At 36.1% G+C, this 21126-nt stretch overlaps 1 protein-coding gene across 2 annotated transcripts in view; it reads right to left on the reverse strand.

Moving 5' to 3' along the window:
• Positions 1-989: 989 nt before the first annotated feature.
• The window catches only part of RYK (receptor like tyrosine kinase), a 90698-nt gene continuing 70561 nt past the window's right edge, over positions 990-21126 (reverse strand). For both annotated transcript variants that reach the window (XM_045791799.2, XM_087870211.1), the window contains exons 14-15: positions 4047-4183; positions 990-3108 (exon numbers count right to left, since the gene is read on the reverse strand). In XM_045791799.2, the coding sequence (XP_045647755.2) occupies positions 2997-3108; positions 4047-4183 (249 nt within the window). In that variant the 3' untranslated portion in view covers positions 990-2996. The remainder of the gene's footprint in view (positions 3109-4046; positions 4184-21126) is intronic.

The raw sequence follows: 21126 nt of genomic DNA on the forward strand, positions 1-21126 counted from the left end.
AAACGTGTCTCCAATCTGCCCCTTCCAACCGCCCATACTACCCAAATTGATCCAAAACCACTGTCTCTTCTTTCCTAAACTATGCAACAGTTTCTTAAAAAGTCTTATTACTTTCCCCCTTGCCTCCCTACAATTCAATCTTTACAAAAGACCTGGCATAACATTTTTTAAATGACAAATCAGATCATGTCACTTGCTTATTTAAAAATATCCTTGAATGAAGAATTCCATTTAGAATAAAATATGTGCGCTCATGGCTTACAAGGCCCTGCTGCTCTCTGTTCCTGTGTCTCCCAGACCTCATCTGGTACCCTCCCATCCCTAACTACATTCTAGCCACACCAGCCTCTGTCCTCTTCTTCCAGCAGCAGCAGCTGGAAGATGAGCAGGTAGGGCCAAGTCTAGAGGATAGCTTGTTCCTGCTTTACCAAGTCTAGAGGATAGCTTGTTCCTGCTTTAAGGCCTCTGCAATTATGTCCCTTCAGCCTGGATCTTCTCATAGCTGGCTTTTCGTCATTCAGATCTCAGCTCAAATGCCACCTGCTCAGAGAAGCCTGGCTAAATATTACACCTAAAGTTCTTCTCTATGATACTGTTCTTTCTGTTTTTCATAGCACTTACCAAAATCTTACTTACGTTCATTATCTGCTTCTCCCAACCAAAATGTAAAACCTAAAAAGGGAGGAACCTCATCTGTCCTATTCCCTGAATATTTTGAGAGCCAGACATACAGTGTGCACTCAATAAATATACATGTATTGAATGAATAACCCAATCCTCCTTGCTTCTACAAATAAAATTTTCTTACAATGGGGGTGTTGTAAGAAAGGACAGACTGTAATAGAGCTCTAGGTCATTAGAGCCAGCTTATAATACCACATCAGTGCTTTGTTAATTTGCTTCTTTCCTATAAAAAGTATATTTTCTGCAAAATCTCTTCAGTAATATTCACACCCTACAACAAAACAATTGGAAGAAGACCAGCCACAGACATCTTATAACTGCTCTTTTCATCGAAGTCAATGACTCCAAGCAGCTCAGCAAGAAAAATCTATTTGAAGTCTTAAACCACCTACTAAAACAAATGCACATACATAAAATAAAACAGCTTACAAACACAAAAAGATAAAGTTAAAGGCATCACACATCCCAGCAAACTGAGAGCACCTCTGAGAGCAACTGCTAATTTGGGATAAAAGATGTCAGCACTTTTTCTTTTGAACTGATCTTGTACAAAGAACTGTGATTTCTAAACAATGCAATAACTTGAACACAAAATAGAATGCACTGAATGTTGGAAAGGATGCTAGAGTTGAACCATTCTATGTGCATAATACATATAAGAACTAAATAAATATTTGTTGATTAAATGCCTTCTAAGATTACAGGTTGTGAACAAAAACATTTGTAACTTACAAAGAGTTCAAAGAGCTTTTAAAAAACTGGACATTCAGAGGGCTGAGTATTTCATAAAACCAAACAACCAGTGTTACTAATAAATGGTACTCAGAAAAATCATGCTCTTTGCTTGCTTTTGGCAGAGCATGTGTTGTGTGAGCTATACTTCCAGATGCGGTGATTCATGAAACTTCTTTAACAGTGGCAAAAGCCTCCAACTGCTAAGACTTCTCCCTAATATACCTATGAGGATGGGAGTAGAGGCAGGTACCTGTAGGCCGAACTAGTTAGGAGGTTCATTCAATTATACCTTAGGCCAACTACAACCAAGCATAAATACACACATACCCCTTATTTAATGGCTCTGGAGAAAAGTTTCAATGTTCTAATACTTCCTAGTAATAATGATCCCAACTTATTAAAACTTGGAGGTTGAGTAGAGTCAGCTATAACTGTGTGAGGGCTCAGAAGCCTGATTACATGGGTATCTATCTAGCTGGTACGTGTTCAAAGACTTACCAAACAACCAATCATTCATTATGAACAATATTTTCAATACTACAAAAATAGAAAACAAATCCTTTAATTTTTCAAGTGTTTTAAGAAACAACTTTATACTTAAGCCAGACTTGAAGCGCAAAATTTACCAGTTTACTTTTTTTTGTTTTTTTACACTATCCAGAACACCTGAAGCACCCTCTCTGTGCACAGCACTATTTTAGGTGCAATAAAAGGGATTCTTAACCTTAGAAACAAGATTTCACTTTCTGGAATAGTATTATCTCCTTTTCCAGAGAGTAAAAATAAATAAAATTGCCATCGTTTACTACTGACTGACCTGCCCCAAGCCTACTTCTGGCTCATGGAAATGCTAATTCCTGTCAAATTTAAGTGTTTCAATGAACTCAGCTTTTACTTCCCCCAAAATAAGAAAGCAGAAATAATTTTCATTAAAAAAATAAAAAAGAAACAGTTTCCCACAAAAGGACAGTTTCTGTTTCTAAGTTTTGGGTTTTTTTTTTAATTTTTTCCCTTAGCTTCTAAGTTTTCTTCCTCCAATATTGCCTTTTCCTATACAAGGCAAACCAGACATCTTTTTATGCTGCTTTCCTTTTCCTAAGAAAAAGTAATGTACCTTGAAGACAAGACTAGTGATAAATATTTTAAAAAAAAAAACAAAAACAAAACTTTAAAGGTGAAATCACTTACATTTACCTTGATGAAGTAGAAAAATAAAAAAGCAGTTGGCACTAAGATAGCTATTCCAAGTATCTGTGCTTAAACAATTTTTAAAACTGTTTATTTATTTTGTAAGAATGTACCCCTAGTCCAAAGTAACTATGTTTTAAAAAATTTTGGGCCAAAAATTTACAAAAACCTTTTCCGTTTAACCTAATAAAAATGGTATCTAGAAAATATTCCACATTATTAAGTCTGTCTTTAAAAGTTCAGATTCTAAAGCATTCCTAAGGCACGGTGTTCCGGAAGACATATGTGCTTCTGCTGGTGTTGCGTGATGTACGAAGCATCCATGACTGGTTCCAAGGGAGCCCCAACAGGCACCGTGCTCCTGATGCCGTGGGACTGTGAGAGAAGAGTCACACATAGGCCCCCAGGGCTGCGTGGAACTCCGTGAGACACTGTACCAGCTGCTGGAACTTGGGCCTCTCCTCCGGGTCTAAGGCCCAGCAACAAGCCATCACAGCAAATCTGCAGAGTGACAAAAATGGGAAATTCGGCTAATGACGAAACAGTACTCCTAATCTTTTGGCCAATTCGATGCCCGTTGTTTTTTGTCTACAGGTGGGCATGGGGAGAATGACAAACTAAAAATCAATGGATATTACTGTATGTTGGCAGTTCTAAAATGAAAAGAAACTAAACCGAGTTATCTGGGTTTTATGCGGATTTCAATTCTTCATGATGTCGTATCAAAATACAACAGCAAATATAGAGATTTCATGCAAATCCCTAAAACACAGACAAAATAATAACCTGTGTTTTCTGAGAGAAAGAACTTGGAGGAAGGGGAAGGTTAATCTAAGCTCTAAGAACCCTGGATCGACAGTAAAATCAGTGCAGAAGTTGCCACCTCACCATGGTATAGAAACCTTCAGGAGAGTCAGGAACCAAGACCACAGTCATCTGTGCGCTCGATCCCCCGTGAACAGCCTCCTGCTCACCGTGCTCCCTACATATGGGAAGATTTCCTACACGGTGAAGGCAGGAAGCAGGAACTATCTCAGCCTGGAACACTCCCCTTAAATATCAGTTGACACCAAATGGCAAGGCAGGATGACAATGAGAAAGGTTTTCTATAACTAAGGCTGTATAAATAAAAGTCGGATACTCACACTATATAGAATAACGGACACAGGATTCAGTATTTTCTTACTATGTACATTATTGGTCTCTCAGATTAGACTAAGCACTATAAATATAAGAACTACAAAATGTTCTGATGTGAAATGTATTAAAGAGTGAATGAGTCTGGCTGACTCTGGTTCTCTATGAGTCTAATTCAAGTCCAAAGAGTCATTACTCTCCAAAGGGAAGTCTCTGTATGAATACGGACACCTGCTCTTCTTCTTTGATCCCAGTATCATAAACGGAATGAAACCCACGTCTTCAAGCTCAGAGAAACTCACAGCTCATCAGGACAGTTGATTGGCTGGGCTATTCGGTAACCATCTTTCAGGTATGCAGCCATCTCGAAGGGATCAATGTCCACATAGGGCGTCTGGCCCAGAGTCATGAGCTCCCACAGCGTCACTCCAAAGGCCCACTGAGGAGAGAAGGAGAAACACAATGAGGGAATATTTAGAACAGTTGTCAGAGTGCTGCTGCCCATGCCCAGGTATGGACCAAAGATAGCACCCAACTCTTAAGGAAAGCAAAATATTATCTACAAAAAGAAGTCTACCATAGCTAGTTAGTTTCTCTTGCTGGGACAGAAAAGAGCATTTTAATGAGTGCACCCCTTAATAGAAATATCATTATTACAAATTCTAAGGTAATTAGATTCCTTGTAAAGAAAGGTTTTTACTGTTGATTCCAAGATCAACCATCCCAAACTGCTAATTAGTCTAGGATTTTCCTAATATGAAAAATCTGTTACATTAAATAACTATAGCTAGTCTGTATAACTGAGAAGTGGAAAATGAATATGACATTAGCCTAACTGGAGGGAAGAGCATTCTGAGTATGTTAAATATGTAAGCTATGTAAAATATAAGATGTCATAGATTTTTACTATATTCAGTAATGTAACAGATAAAAGTATCCTGAAAAAATATCTTCTAACCTTGCTTGAGTAAAAGATCAGATTTATTTAAAATCAACATGTGAACTATTGGCAGGAACAGAAATCATAAGCAGTGATGAGAGCGTTCATTCATGGTCCAACCAAAGCTCCCCATTTTGGCCCAGCTGTGGTTACACTGGCTCATAGGTATTGTGCAGAGGGCAGGCAATGTGTCCACACAGAGTTACTGCCATGCAGCCAGAAAGGACTCAGAGCAGGGACTCCTGCTGATCCGCGGCCACTCATGAACTCTGAGGTCAGAACAGCTGAAGCTGGATGAGGAGGAAGGTATCATTTTTATGAGTCCCTTCTGTTCTAGACATTTTGAAGCCTTTATCTCCATCTAATTTTCAAAACAAACCTGTAAGAAGCACTGGTAGCCCAATTTTACAGGTAAGAAAACTGAGGCTCAGAGAAGTAACTGGCCCAAAAAACAAAATTTTTTAATGAGTGAAGGAGAAAGAAATAGAGAAAAAGAAAAAACACAAGTCAAAAACAAGTCTGTTTACAAGATCTGGGCATAGTGCATTAAATTTTAATAATTATTTTTCAGTAATGTCGAAATCCAGAAATACTCCCTAGAATATACAGGTTGTTTTTTAAAAACCTTTTGTTAGTGAACCATAGCTTTATTTCTTAATATAATCTATGAAAACAAAACAAAACAAAAAAACAGTGGAAAGATATCTTTTAGGATATTAAAAATGGAGAATTCTATACCAAACCAAAATATACTTTAAAAATGAAGGCAAAAATACAGATTTTTTTAGACAAACAAAAGCTGAGATGGAACTCTGGACCAACAAAGAAATAAACAGTATTAAAAACATGAGTAACAATTAGATTTTTTTCTTATTTTCAAGTTCTTTAATAGATTGTTTAAAGCAAAAAAATTAACAATGTATTGTGCGGTTTATAATGGATATAGTAGTAAAATGCATGCCCACAGTAGCATAAAGGATGGAAGATGGTAAGTGGAAATAAATGCTTACATTAAACACGAATGGTATAATATTATTTGAAAGTAGAAGGTGTACACTGTAAATGCTAGGACAGGTTTCTCAACTTCAGCACTATGTATATTGTGGGCTGCATACTTCCTTGTTGTGAGAGGCTATCCCATCCATACCTTATGGGATGTTTAGCAATACCCCTGGTGTCTACTCACTAGATGCCCAAGTGTGATAACTGAAAATACCTCCAGGTATTACCAAATGTCCCCTGGTGGGGAGGGCAAAATTGCCCCCAGCTGAGAAGCACAAAACTGCCCCCACTTGAGAACCACTCAGCTAGACTAATCAAAGAAAATAAAGGACACAAATTACTGATATCAGAAATGAAAGAGGGACCATCATTACATCAAAAAATACAAACTCAACTTTACAACAAGTTCAGTAACTTAGAAAAAATGAACAAATTCCTCAAAAGACACAAATTACTGACAGATGTAAGAATAATTAGAAAACTTATGTATCTTTTATCTATCGAACTGAATTTGGGGTGCCTGGGTGGCTCAGTCGGTTGAGCATCTGCCTTTGGCTCAGGTCATGATTTCAGGGTTGCGGGATGGAGCCCTGCTCAGCGGGGAGCCTGCTTCTTGTTCTCCCTCTCCCTCTGCCCCTCCACTCGTGCTCTCAAATAAATAAATAAATAAAATATTTGTTAAAAAAAAAGAAGAAGAAGAAAAAAGAAATTGAACTCATAGTTAAAAATCTTTGCACAAAGGTTGGCTCAGTCGTTAAGTGCCTGCCTTCAGCTCAGGTCATGATCCCGGTGTCCTGGGATCAAGTCCCGCATCAGGCTCCCTGCTCAATGGGAAGCCTGCTTCTCCCTCTCCCACTCCCCCTGCTTGTGTTCCCTCTCTTGTTGTCTCTCTCTGTCAAATAAATAAATAAAAATATTTTTTAAAAAGATTTTTTTTCATGAAGAAAACTGCATATTGTTTCACTGGGTGAATTCCATCAAACTTGAAAGAAAAAAAAATAGGACAAATTCGTATTAGTCTCCTAGGGTTGCCATAATGAAGTACCACAGACTAGATGGCTTAAAAAACAGTATCTATTATCCCACAGTTCTGGAGTCTAGAAGTTCAAAATCAAGGTGTCACCAGGGCTTCGTGCCCTCTGAAACTCATGGGGAAGGATCCTTCCTTGCTCACGCCCAGCTTCTGGTGGTGGCCAGAAGTCCTTGGTGCTCCCTGGCTTGCACATGCAGCCATTCACGCTCTGCCTCCGTGTTCATGGACGTTCTCACCTCACTTGTCTGTATCTCTTCTTATAAGGATACTAGTCATGCTGAATTAAGGTGCACCCTAATTGAGTATGACCTCATCTTAATATTATATCTGTAATGACCTTAGTTCCAAATAATGTCATTCTAAGGTACTGGGGGTTAGGACTTCAACCTATTTTTTAGGAGGGCACAATTTAACCTACAACACAATCCTACACAAACTCTTTCAAAACACTACATCGAAAACTAAGGATGTACTATATGGTGACTAACATGACGTAATAAAAAATTAGTATAAATTTAAAAAAAAAAACAGAGGAAGGGGACTATTTCCCAACTCATTTTGAGGCCAGCATTCCCTTAAATACCCAAACCAAAAAGTTAAGTCTTTGGAACTTAGTATCTTTTTCATTAATAGATCATTACGGTGGAGCAATACTCATCCCAGAGGTCTGTGTTTTTGAAGGGGGTGAGGGGAGGAGAGGAAGGGAAGAATAGATGAGGATGGATGTATAGTTTTAAAATCCCCACAGAGGGGCGCCCGGGTGGCAAAGTCTGTTAAGCGTCTGACTCTTGGTTTTGGCTCAGGTTGTGATCTTGGGGTCATGTGATCAAGCCCCAGGTCGGGCTCTTCACTCAGTGTGGAGTCTGCTTGGGGTTCTCTCTCCCTCTGCCCCTCCTGCTTGTGCTCGCACTTTCTTTCTCTGACAAAATTAAATAAATCTTAAAAAAAAAAATCTCTATAGAAACAGAGCCTACTGGAATTTTCCTTAAAACTACTGGTTTAAGGGGCACCTGAGCGGCTCAGTCGGTTAAGCGTCTGCCTTTGGCACAGGTCATGATCTCAGGATCCTGGGACTGAGCCCCTCGTCGGGCTCCCTGCTCAGCGGAGAGCCTGCTACTCCCTCTCCCTCTGCCGCTCCCCCTGCTTGTGCTCTCTCTCTCTCTCTCTGTGTCAAATAAATAAATAAATAAATCTTAAAAAAACAAACTAAAACAACTACTGGTTTAAAAATGGAAAAACTACTTCAAACTAACAAAAGTTAAAGGAAGGTGCCAGCATACATCCAGGTATCTATCTTAAAAGTGTCCTCTAGGTAAACTTTTAATAATGACAACGATTAGTAATGCTTAATTTTAAAAATCATGTCTAATTTCCATATGGAAGGCAGTTCACTACTCTGATGGAACAGAGCCCAAAAAAGTAAAACTGGTTGGGTGTTCCCACCCCTTCTTCATGAAATGAGATGGATCTGTTCTTATTCACTGATTGTGGCAGCAGCTGTAGAAAAGGAATAATCAATCCAAACTAGATTTCGGAGGAAGAAACAATGGGAATTAGTAACAAGTGAACACTGCCATTTTGAACACAGGGACTAACCGTATCCACTGACAAGGGTGGTACACTCTAAAACTTCCAACTGTAAGGGACCTTCACAGTTATTGCTGCTGGTATCCGAGATATGGAAGGTACACACGTATGAAAACAGTATAATCTGTATAAGCTGATTTTAAAAAATTACTTATTTCACATTGTTTTGTCCACATTATTAACACTAAGCATCCATGTAAGGTTCTCATATTACATATTGCAACACCAAAAAACACCAAAATGAAGAACAATAAAGCCAAAGGGTACACTGCAGTTTCATTTCCTTAAAAGCCAACAAAAGTGATTAATTACGTGTTGGCTCACCAAATCTTTAAAAAAAACCAAGACCAAATAGGACAAGGATGATTTGTGGAAAAACTGCTCTCTAAAGTCTTCTGATAACTAAGCCATTTAAAATTTAGACAGACTTATTCTATAATTTCCTTTTGTTTGACGTCGTTGGAAAGGGAGAAATAAGAAGGTCAAGCTGTTTTTTCCAGAGTTTTATGAAAGGCTGCTGCTACATCCGTTTAAAGAACATTTAGAGAATAACAATGTTCTTTTATTCATCTTATTCCTCTTCTCCCAATCTGTGTTATTTTATAGCTTCTAAATATATAGGATATGAAACTTTTTTTCACTAACAACATACACTGATGTGAGCTGTAAAAGTATAAAAATAAGATCCTTTTTACTCTTTAATGTAATATTAACTAATGCTGGGGCTATTAAAAGATTTCCATTCTGTCACTTCAGGAATTTATAAGGCAAGGCTGACCTCAGTATACTATATACTGCTGAGAAAAGAATTTTGTCCATTTCTAAAGGGTCTCATCTGACCACAACAAAAGCAGCACAATCAGGTGTTTTATGACTGGCCTTTCTGTTAATACTAGAAACGTAACATCCCATTCTCACATAGGAAATGGGATTCAGATGACCAAAGTGCAATTAATTTAATCTGGGTCAAGTACTTTCCAAGCTTGACAAATGAGAAGAATCATCTAGGGTGTCTGCTACAAGTACAGATTCCTCAGTCCTATCCCAGTAATTCTGAAGCCTGGAACTCAGTATTTTAAACAAGAGTCTTTGTTTAGTCTTAAGATCTAGCAAATTTAGAAATTAATCTTAGATGTGTTAGCAGTAGTGTCAGATAACAAAGAGTCTTTATTTTTATTTTAGCATGGCTGACATTCAATAAAATGCACATGAAGGGCTCAATTTGGTAAGTTCTGATATATGTATACCTCGTACAAGCACTGCCACAATCACGATAGTGAACATATCCATCACCTCCAAAAGATTCTTCCTGCTCTAGAACCCTTTGCTCCTGCACCTCACCACCGCCACCCCTACCATGCCCAAGTAACCATTAATCTGCTTTCTGTCACTAGTTCGCATTTTCTAGAATTTTATATAAATGGAATCATTCAAACAGTGCATTTCTTTTCCTAGCTTCTTTCATTTAGAATAATGATTCTGGCATTCATCTATGACACAGCATGTACTGACAATTCATCCCTTTCATTGGTGAATAGTAGTCTATTATATGAATACAGCAGCTTGTTTATCCATTTACCTGTTGATGGATATTTGATCATCTCCAGGTTTAGTTACTGAGAGCTGTTACAAACATCTGTGTACAAGTACTGGCAAGGATATATGCTTTCATTTATCTAGAAGCAAAATGACTCGATATGGTAGATACATCTAACTTTTGGGGAGCGGCGAGGGGCAGAAGGGAAGGGAGAGAGAGAATCTAAGTAGGCTCCATGCTGGGCCTCACAACCCTGAGATCACGACCCTAGCCAAAATCAAGAATCAAGACGCTTAAATGGATGAGCCACCCAGGTGCTCCAGGCATGTTTAACTTTTTAAGAAATTGCCGAACTGTTTTCCAAGGTGAACATACCATATGTAATAGCAGCAGCAGCATAAGAAAGCTACAGTTCCTCCATATCCTTGCAAACACTTCAGTCTTTAATTTTAGCCATACAAATGGGTGTGTAATGCTATCTCACTGTGGTTTTACTTTCCATTCTCCTAATGACTAATGAATTTGATATTTTCATGTGCTTATTTGCCATTTGTATATCTTCATTGGTGAAGCATCTCTTCAAATATTTTGCAATTTCTGTTACTGAGTTTTAAAAATTCTTTATATATTTTGCATGTATTTCCTTTATCAAGATGTGTATGACTTGCAAATATTTTCTCTGAGTGTGACTTATCTTTTCATTCTCCGAATACTGTATTTCAAAGAGCACAACTTTTAAATTTTGATAGCCTGATTTGTTCTTCCAGGGATCTTGATTTGGTGTCCTAAGAAATCTTTGCTTAACACAAATTTCCAAATGATTTTCTTCTTTGTTCTCTTCTAAAAGTGCTATAGTTTTTATTTTACATTCATATCTCTATTTTGAGTTAATTTTTGTATATGTGGAGCAAGGTTTGGATCAAAGTTCACTTTTTTGGTAGCTGGATGTCCAACTGCTCCAGGACTGTTTAAAAGATAATCTTTTCTCCACCAAATTGCCTTTGTATTTTTTTGCAAATTAATTGTCCATACATATGTGGGTCAACTTTTAGGTATTCTATTCTATTTAATCAGTCTACCTTCATGCCAACATTACACTGTCTTGATTAGTGCAATTTTAAATCAGACCTCCAACTTTTCTTTTTCTCAAAGCTGTTTTGGCTATTATAGGTCCTCTGAATTTCCATATCAATTTTAGAATCAATCTATCAATTTCTACTTCAAAAATTAAAAGGCTGCAAAAATTTTCTTTGGGACTATGTTAAAATCTATAGATCAACTTGGGGAAAACTAACATCTTAATATTGAGATTTCTGATCAAGAAATAATGGTATAGCTCTCCATTTATTGCAGGTTTTTAATTTCTCTCAATGTTTTATAGTTTTCATTGTGTAGATATTTCACATTTTTGTCAGATATATTCCTAAGAATTTCATATTTTTGGACACTTTGATGTTTTTAAAAAACTTAGGGAAATAAAACAATATAGAGATTCCTCAAAAAATTAAACATAGATCTACATACGATCTGTAATTCCACTACTAGGTAACCAAAAGAAATGAAAACAGTATTTTGAAGAGATAAAGGCACCCCTATGTTGACTGCAGCATTATTCACAATAGCCAAGATATGGAAACAACCTAAATGCCCATCTACCAATGAATGCATAACACAGATATACACAACAGAATATTATTCAGCCATGAGGAAGGATATCCTGCCATTTGCAACAGTATGGATGGACCTTGAATATATTATGCTCGTGAGAAGTCAGACAGAGAAAGACAAGTAATATATGATATCATTTATATGTGGAATCTAAAAAAGTCAAGCTCATGAAAAACAGAAAGTAAAATGGTGGTTACCAAGAGATGAGGGGTGAGAGGATAAAACTGATGTTGTTTAAGGGTACAAACTTGCAATGAGTAATAAATAAGCCACAGTGATCTAATGCATAGTATAATATAGATGATAATATTGTACTGCAATTACATAATGTGATATTATGTAATAATAACATTACAATCATTACAGCAATCATTACAATATATAAATGTATCCAAGTAACATGTTGTAACCTTAAATTTACAATGTTATATGTCAAATATATGCAATAAATTAAGAATGATCCAAAAACTCTTTTAATTTCTGATTTTTCATTATTTGTATATAGAAATATAAACTAATCTTTATACATTGATCTCATATCCTATAATCTTTTTTTAAAATTTTTTTTATTATATTATGTTAGTCACCATACAGTACATCCCTGGTTTCTGATGTAAAGTTCGATGATTCATCAGTTGCGTATAACACCCAGTACACCATGCAATACGTGCCCTCCTTACTACCCATCACCAGTCTATCCCATTCCCCCACCCCCCCTCCCCTCTGAGGCCCTCAGTTTGTTTCTCAGAGTCCATAGTCTCTCATGCTTCATTTCCCCTTCTGATTACCCCCCCTTCTTCATTCCTTTCTTCCCCCACCAATCCTGCTAGTTCTTACGTTCCATAGATGAGAGAAATCATATGATAATTGTCTTTCTCTGCTTGACTTATTTCACTTAGCATTATCTCCTCCAGTGCCGTCCATGTTGCAGCAAATGCTGAGAAATCGTTCTTTCTGATAGCTGGGTCATATTCCATTGTATATATGGACCACAACTTCTTAATCCAGTCATCTGTTGAAGGGCATCTCGGTTCCTTCCACGATTTGGCTATTGTGGACAATGCTGCTATGAACATTGGGGTGCATATAGCCCTTCTCTTCACTACGTCTGTATCTTTGGGGTAAACACCCAGTAGTGCAATGGCTGGGTCATAGGGTAGCTCAATTTTTAACTTTTTAAGGGACCTCCACACTGTTTTCCAGAGTGGCTGTACCTACTTGCATTCCCACCAACAATGTAGGAGGGATCCCCTTTCTCCACATCCTCTCCAGCAATTGTTGTTTCTTGCCTTGTCAATTTTTGCCATTCTAACTGGCGTAAGGTGGTATCTTAGTGTGGTTTTGATTTGAATTTCCCTGATGGCTAATGATTTTGAACATTTTTTCATGTATCTGTTAGTCATTTGTATGTCATCATTGGAAAAGTGTCTGTTCATAGCTTCTGCCCATTTTATGATTTGTTTATTTGTTTCTCGCGTATTGAGTTTGAGAAGTTCTTTGTAGATCTTGGATATCCTATAATCTTTTTAAACTTATTAGTTTTACTATTTTGTTATCACACTAGATTTTCTTCATAGATGATCATGTTGTCCACAAATAATTCCTTTTTCCTATCCAATATTTGTGTGTGTGTGTGTGTGTGTGTGTGTGTGTGTTTTCCTTTTCTTGCCCTTAGTGCTCTGGCTAGAACCACAAGCACAACACTGAAGAGAAGTGATAGAGAGTGGGCATCCTTGCCTTGTTCCTGTTTTTAGGTAAAATAATTCAGTCTTTCAGCATTACGTATAATGTTAGCAATAGGTACTTTTGGTTTTGGTAGATGCCCTTTATCAGAAAGTTCTCTTCTATTCCTACACTGCTGAGAATTTTTATTACGAATGAATTTAAGATGCTTTCCTAATACTTCTTCTGCATCTACAGAGATGATCATATACTTTTTCTTTTTTAGTATGTTAATATAGTAAATTGCACTGCTTGATTTTCAAATGGTAAAACAAACTTGTATTCTTGGGATAAAGACTATGTGGCCATAATATGATTTTAAAAATATACTTTGGTTTCTATTTGCTAAACTTTTGTTTAGAATTTTTGCATCAATGATCATGAGGAATAATGATCTATAGTTTTCTTTTCTTCTTCTCTCTGTCTGGTGTTATTTCAAAGTAGTGCTGACCTCACAGAATGAATTAGAAAGTATTCTTTCCTCAATTTTCTGAAAGAGTGTATAGAATTTGTATTATTTCTTCCTTAAATGTTCGGAATGCCAGGACCCTAAAATTCACTCTGGACCCAGAGTTTTCTCTTTCAGGCAGGTATTTAACTTAACATTCCATTTCTTTAATAGATAGAGGGCTATTCAGATCATCTACTTCTTGAATGAGCTCTGAAAGTTGTTCTCCAAAGAATTTGTCCATTTCACCTAAGTGTGTGAATTTACTGGGAAAAAGTTGTTCATAATCTTCTTACTACCAAATACCTGTGAGAATCTGTAATGCTATCACCTTTTTCATTCACTACATTATTGTTAATTTGCAACATATTTCTTTTTTCCTGATGAGTCTGGTGAGAGATTTATCATAAATAGTTTTCTCACAATTAAGTACTGGTTTCACTGATTTTCCCTCATTTTTCTGTTCCATATTTCACTGACTTCTGTCTATATTATTTCATCTACCTACTTGTGGTTTAATTTGCTCTTTTTCTAGTTTCTTAAGGTAAAAACTAAGGTCACTAATTTGAGACTTTTCTAATATTGATGTTTACTAGTATATATATTCCCCTTTGAGAAGCATCCCCCAAACTTTGCAATATTGTATTTTTTTTCATTTAATTCTAAATACTTCATAATTTCTCTTTTGATTTCTTCTTTTAACACATGGGTTATTTGGAAGTGTATTATTTAGTTTCTAAATAATTTGGGAATTTTCTAGATTCCTATTTTTTATTTCTAATTTAATTTCACTATGTTCATAAAACCCTATTGTGTATGAATTGAATCTTTTTATATTTACTGACTTGTTTTATGGCCCAGAATATGGTCTATCTTAGTAAATATTCCACGTACACTTGAAAAGAATATGGATTCTGCTGTCGTTGGGTGGAATGTTCTGTAGTTGTCATTTAGATCAAGTTGGTTGATACTGTCATTCAAATCTAAATCCTTAATGATTTTCTATGTTATCAACGAGAGAGAGGGCACTAAAATACGTTCAATTATCTTTTAAAGAGATTTAAATAATATAAAAAAACATATATTTATGCATATCGTTACCACTTCTAGTGCTCTCTGTTCCTTTGTATAGATCCATATTTCCATCTGGTATTATTTATTGGTTCCTAAAGGGCTTTTTTAACCTTTTTTGTAATATGGGTTTGCTGATGGCAATTATTTCAGCTTTGGTATTTCTAAAAAAGTCTTTATTTCTGCTTCATTTTTGAAAGATATTTTCACTGGGTATAGAATTCTATATTTACAGGGTTTTTTCTTACAGTACTTTAAAAATGTTTAACTGTCTTTTCCCTTGCACTGCTTCCAATGAGAAATTTGTTGCCATCCTTTTCTTGGTTCCTTTGTGTATTAACATGGTTTTTTTTTTCTGGCTGCTTTTAAGATTTTCTCTTTATCACTAGTTTTGAGCAATTTGATTATAATGCACTATGGTTTAGTTTCTTCTTGCTTCTTGAATTTGGGGTTTGTTCAGTTCTTAGATCTGTGGGTTTATAGTTTCCACCAAACGTGGAAATATTTCAGTCTTTATTTCTTACTCTGTCTGTTCCTCCCTTTCACTCTATGAACCCCAATTACAAATATATTCAGGAATGTGAAGCTATCCCAATATGAGCTCCTTCTTCAACAATTTCCTGTATCTTCTCTCTCCTTCTATCTCCTGCTTTAATCCCATCTCAGAAGAAAAGTATTCCTCCTCCCATGCCAAGACTACATCTTTAACCTGGCCTCCTGAGCCCATTCACCTATCATCTCTTGGACCTCCCCTCCAACAACCACATGTCTAATCTCCTTCTCCCTGGCCTAAAAACCAAACCAAACGGACCCAATAAAAAATAAATAAATAAAAAAATTTTAAAAACAAAATGGAAAAGTAACAAAATAAAGCCTTTTTCCAAAAACCAGATATTCCACCTGCTGTCTTCAACTGTGTTATATCTTCACACTGACTTAAGATTTACTCCAACAGCAGAACTGAAGAAAAGTACAGATGAAAGACTGCACTAAAGTTTTCAGAAACATGGGGCCCAGGTAGGAAGGCAGAGTAGACATCTATGCAATATATCTGATAGTTAAGAGGGGAGCCTCAGTGCACAAAGGTCAATTAATAAATGTACTCATAAATAACAACTGTAGTCAAAAGAGATGGAATCTCTGAAGTAAAGTCTCTGAGAGTGAGACAAGGAGAAATGTGAGATTCAGCATAGAAATAAAGAGGGTAAGTCTATGTGAGCCACTCAGAATTCTTTTACACATTCAAGTACACAGCTATCCAGAGATAAGATTAACATAGCTGGCTGTGAATGTTTTTAAAATAAATGACCCAAAAGGTATACATATGTACATCAATTTCAATTGTGTAACTATGGAACACCTGCTAAAAGAAAATAAGTAAAGCAGAGTTTCCACTGCCCATTCTGGGAAGAATGACTTATGCATAAAAATACAAGGCAGCAGTGGTAGGTACCACCATGTCAGTATGAAATTCTCTGGGGGTCCAAAGAAGACCAAATCAAAGGGCATAAAAGTACGTTGTGTCTTTGGACCCAACAGGAATTCCAGATTGGATGAAATGCAAAATGCAAGGAAATATACAATGGAAAATATAAAACTAAAAAGGGAAAATAAGGCAAGAAACAGAAAGCTCTGAAAACCAGGGGAAGAAGTATGGATCTTTCTTTACCAACTCCCTGTAATTAAGAGTTCACTTTGAAAATTAACAACTCAGGAAACAACAGATGTTGGCAAGGATGCGGAGAAAGGGGAACACTCTTACACTGTAGGGGGAATGCAAACTACTACAGCCACTCACTCTGGAAAACAGTATGGAGGTTCCTCGAAAAGTTTAAAACAGGACTATCCTACAACCCAGCAATTCCACTAGGAGGTATTTATCCAAAGGATACAAACACAGTGATTCAAAGGGGCACATGCACCCGAATGTTTATAGCAGCAATGTCCACAATAGCCAAAATATGGAAAGAACCCAGATACCCACTGACAGATGAATGGATAAAGAAGATATGGGGTGTATGTGTATGTGTGTGTGTGTGTGTGTGTGTGTGTGTGTGTGTGTGTAATAGGATATTACTCAGCCATCAAAAGGAATGAAATCTTGCCATTTGCAACAACATGGATGGAAATACAGAGAATTATGCTAAACGAAGTCAGTCAGTCAGAGAAAGACAAATACCATACGATTTCACTCATTATGTGGAATTTAAGAAACAAAACAGATGAAATAGGTGAAGGGAAGGAAGAATAAAATAAGATGAAAACAGAGAGGGAGACAAATCATTAGAGACTCTTAACTACAGGAAACAAACAGGATTGCTGGAAAAGCGGGTGGGTGAGGGGATGGGGTAACTGGGTGATGGGCATTAAGGAGGGCACGTGAAATAATGAGCACTGGATGTTGTATGCAACTGATGAATCACTAAATTCCACCTCTAAACCTAGTAATACAGTACATGTTAACGGAATTGAAATTTTTTAGAGATTTTATTTATTTGAGAGAGAGTGAGCAAGAAAGAGAGAGAATGCACAAACTGCGGAAGGGGCAGAAGGACAGGGAGAAGCAGACTCCCTGCCAAGCGGGGAGCCTGACTCAGGGCTTGATCCCAGGACCCTGGGTTCATTATCTGAGCTGAAGGCAGACACTTGCCGAATGAGCTACCCAGAAACCCCTTAAATTGAATTTTTTTTTTTTAAAAAAGAGTTCAATTTGAAGATCAAAATATCATGAATACTCCTAGCAGTGAAAGCTTGAGTTCACTTAACTTAGTTAGTAAGCTAACATTAATTGATTTTCACAAGTTTTCAAAACTGACATCCACTGTGCACAAGGTACAGGCTTTATTAGAATATATCCCTTCCTAAATATCCAATTTTTGAAGCTTTTATTAGCCTATGAATTTTAAATTTTCAGACATAGTTTCTAGGCCTTTTCAATAACCATAACTGAAATACACATCTATAGGAAGGAGTACATTACTTTAAAAAAGCTTTACTATTTAAAATTAAAGATATCATTAATAGATTTATATAAATAACTCTTAAAGTGGAGCTTTCAGCAATTTTGCAAGGTTAACTATCACCTAATAATCTTAACACTCATCCAGATTTATCACTGCAGCAAATTATCCCAGCTTCAAATGAACCCAGATATACAATGACTATATATAAAGTGCACTGACTATATCAGGTATCAAATTTAGTACATGTTGCTAAGTCAACCTCGAAAAATCAGCAATCTTTAGGCACAGAGTATCATACATGATTGAAAAGAGACCACTTCTGCTATGAATCTGCCCTAGAATCCGTGATTAGGAAAAGGAGAATAACCAATATTGGATAGCTACCAGGCCATCACATATATCTGCTACTTACGAGACTTCGCTCTATTGCACTAGATGCTTAGACATTCCTCCATCAGAACACAGGCTATTTGAAGGTAATGTTCAATAGAATGATAAGGACAAGGAAAGGGAAAGGGATGTTCACAAGATCTCTTGAAGAAAATATCTATTCTTAGGGAGAGTCTAATACAGAAAATACATCAAGGGCAATACTTGATCACAAGACAGCAACCGGTCACCTCTGAAAGTATAACAACTATTTCTAAAGTAAATCCATTTATTCCTCTTTTCCAGAAAATACTAGGACTATTAAAATAATATAATTAAATACAACTAAAAAATATTCTCTTAATGTTAATAATATTAAACTTCAAATCTTTATTTCCTAATATCTGAATGATCCTTTCACCTCTCCAGCTTTTCCTTAATGTCTTTATATCAATTCCTCTTAATGCTAACTTATATTTATTTAGTTATTTTTTATTGAAGTATAGTTGCCACACATGTTGCATTAGTTTCAGGTGTACAACACGGTGATTCAACAAGTTTATACATTATGCTATGCTCACAAGTGTCAGCTACAGTCTGTCACCACCACACAATGCTATTCCTCTTAAAATGTGAATTTTATGTTTAAATAAGTCTAAGGTGGTTGATGTGTAAAATCTGCAACCATAATGGAAACAAATAAATACTGGGAATCTAAGCATTATTCTAAAATTAGTGATAAAGAAACAATATAAAACAGAAAATTTTCCATACTTTTAAAAACAATAAGCATTCTCTGAAAACTGTACCTTTCTCTTTGATACCACAGTAGTTCAGAAGACCACTCTTCATGGGTATATTATGAATGTGAGTTTCTCCTGCTCAAGTCTGCTCAGGGTGTGGCAATGACTTTCCATGACACTGGGCAAACAAGAGCAATAAGAAGCACTCTGCTGTAGATATACTATCTGGATAACTTTGCAGATTTCCCTGCTTCCTCTAGGTCATCTTTAATGTTCACAAAATAAATATTGTAAAGGCACAGGAACACATTTTAATTTACACCCTAAAAACTGTTCAAATACCTTAAAGAGTCTCCTCATTGCTATAAGCCATGCTGATAAGATTAGCATGGAAATCATTTCCTTGACTTGTTTTTCCCAAGAAAATGTTTTTTAAATACAATGTAATACTGTAAAGACCAAAAAGCACCAAGAAAGAAATGTAATTGTGCATTCCTGATTGCATTTAGTCTCTTAGTAGGATGTAGTCTCTTAACAGCAGAATTATGTTAGCTACTATAATAACCAATTGAAAGAAGATATAAATCAAGAAATCTATTTTCAAATAAAGGAAAAGAAAGTTACAGAAAAAAATCTATGGTGGTATCTACATCTGATGAAAACAGAATAAAAACAATATCCAGAAATTCTTATGAATGCCTAAGATGATGTCATATCTTGGAATAATAAAAGAGATTTATAACTAGTCAAAATCTAGTTGTGCGTATTTCCTAAGTTCAACAGTTAAAAGCTGGTATTAAGATGATAAGAATCTTGACATACTGAAGTATTGAATCCTTCCAGTAAAAATTGTGAAAACACAAGCAAGAGATGCAATGTATTTTTTTTAGGATCAAACAAATCACATAGAGCTTTCAACTATAAAAAAAATGCAAAAATGTTAAGGACCTTTTAAAGGACAAAGAAAATGCCCTCTCCAAGGCAGTAATACCATCTCTCAGGTGCTACATTTACATCTGAAATATGTATTTTACATGTGTAGAGACTCTGGGGGGTTACATTACTTATTTTGCATATTTTGCATATGACTATGTATAAAGTTTTTCAGCCACAAAGTACCACATTAAATGTAGCCTTTGAACCCCCAACTCCATCTATAAAGGAAAAGCAGGAACAGAGAATAATGATTATATGTACAAATTTTCAATACAAATGTTAAAAAGCAATCTTTAACATTTGTGTTTTAATATAAGAATTCAAAAAGTAGGGGTGCCTGGATGGCTCAGTTGGTTAAGCATCTGCCTTTCGCTCAGGTCATGATCTCAGGGTCCTGGGATCAAGCCCCGAGCCCCATGTAGGGCTCTCTGCTCAGTGGGGAGTCTGCTTCTCCCTCTCACTCACCCTCTGTGCTCTCCCTCTCTCTCTCAAATAAATAAAATCTTAAAAAAAAAAAAAAAAAAGAATTCAAAAACTATTCAATCCCAGAAAACTGAAAACAGATTTTTACACTAGTACTTGTATCAGAGTCAGAGGAAACAGACCAGTGTTCCTATTCCTTTTAATTTTAATTATCCAAGGCAAAAGATATTTAGGTGGGGGGAAAAATATATATATATACATATATATATACACACACACACACATATTTTAAAAGAAATGAATTACTAAGAATCTAAAGAAAAAAAATCTGAGCATTTTAGGGGTTAACCATGTTAAATGTAAATCAGTGGGTACTCTCACTATCACATTCTAAGTACAGGCTGAAGAATTTTTTCTGAAGAAAAAAAATCTGAGCATTTTAGGGGTTAACCATGTTAAATGTAAATCAGTGGGTACTCTCACTATCACATTCTAAGTACAGCCTGAAGAATTTGGGTCACACAGACATTTCAAGTAAGTTTATGCCAAGACACACTAAAAATAATTATGATTTTAAAGTAAGTCTCCTGTTAAGTTGCTCACCATTAAGTTCACAGAGATTTTTAAAAATAAAGCTGTCAAGTGCTCAAGCAGCAACAAGATATCTAGTATAACTAAATTCTGACAGAAGACAAATTCTGACATAAAATATGTGAACTGTTGCAAAATTTCTAAAATACCATAACCATAAAAGTAACTAATTCTAATTTTGAAATATTTGCTTAACTAAATCATGCATCCTCAACTTAGACTTTACCAGCTAACACAGGACAGTGTACCTGGCCGAAGAGATGTAAATCATATTACTTAGGGATCTATTGTTAACTACAGTCTCACTGGCTGAAACTGTATTATCCTACTGAATTTTCACTTCGGTGTT

The sequence above is a fragment of the Ursus americanus genome, chromosome 20, assembly GCF_024610735.1.
Source record: "Ursus americanus isolate L20-20 chromosome 20, mUrsAme1.1.p, whole genome shotgun sequence".
NCBI lineage: Eukaryota > Metazoa > Chordata > Mammalia > Carnivora > Ursidae > Ursus > Ursus americanus.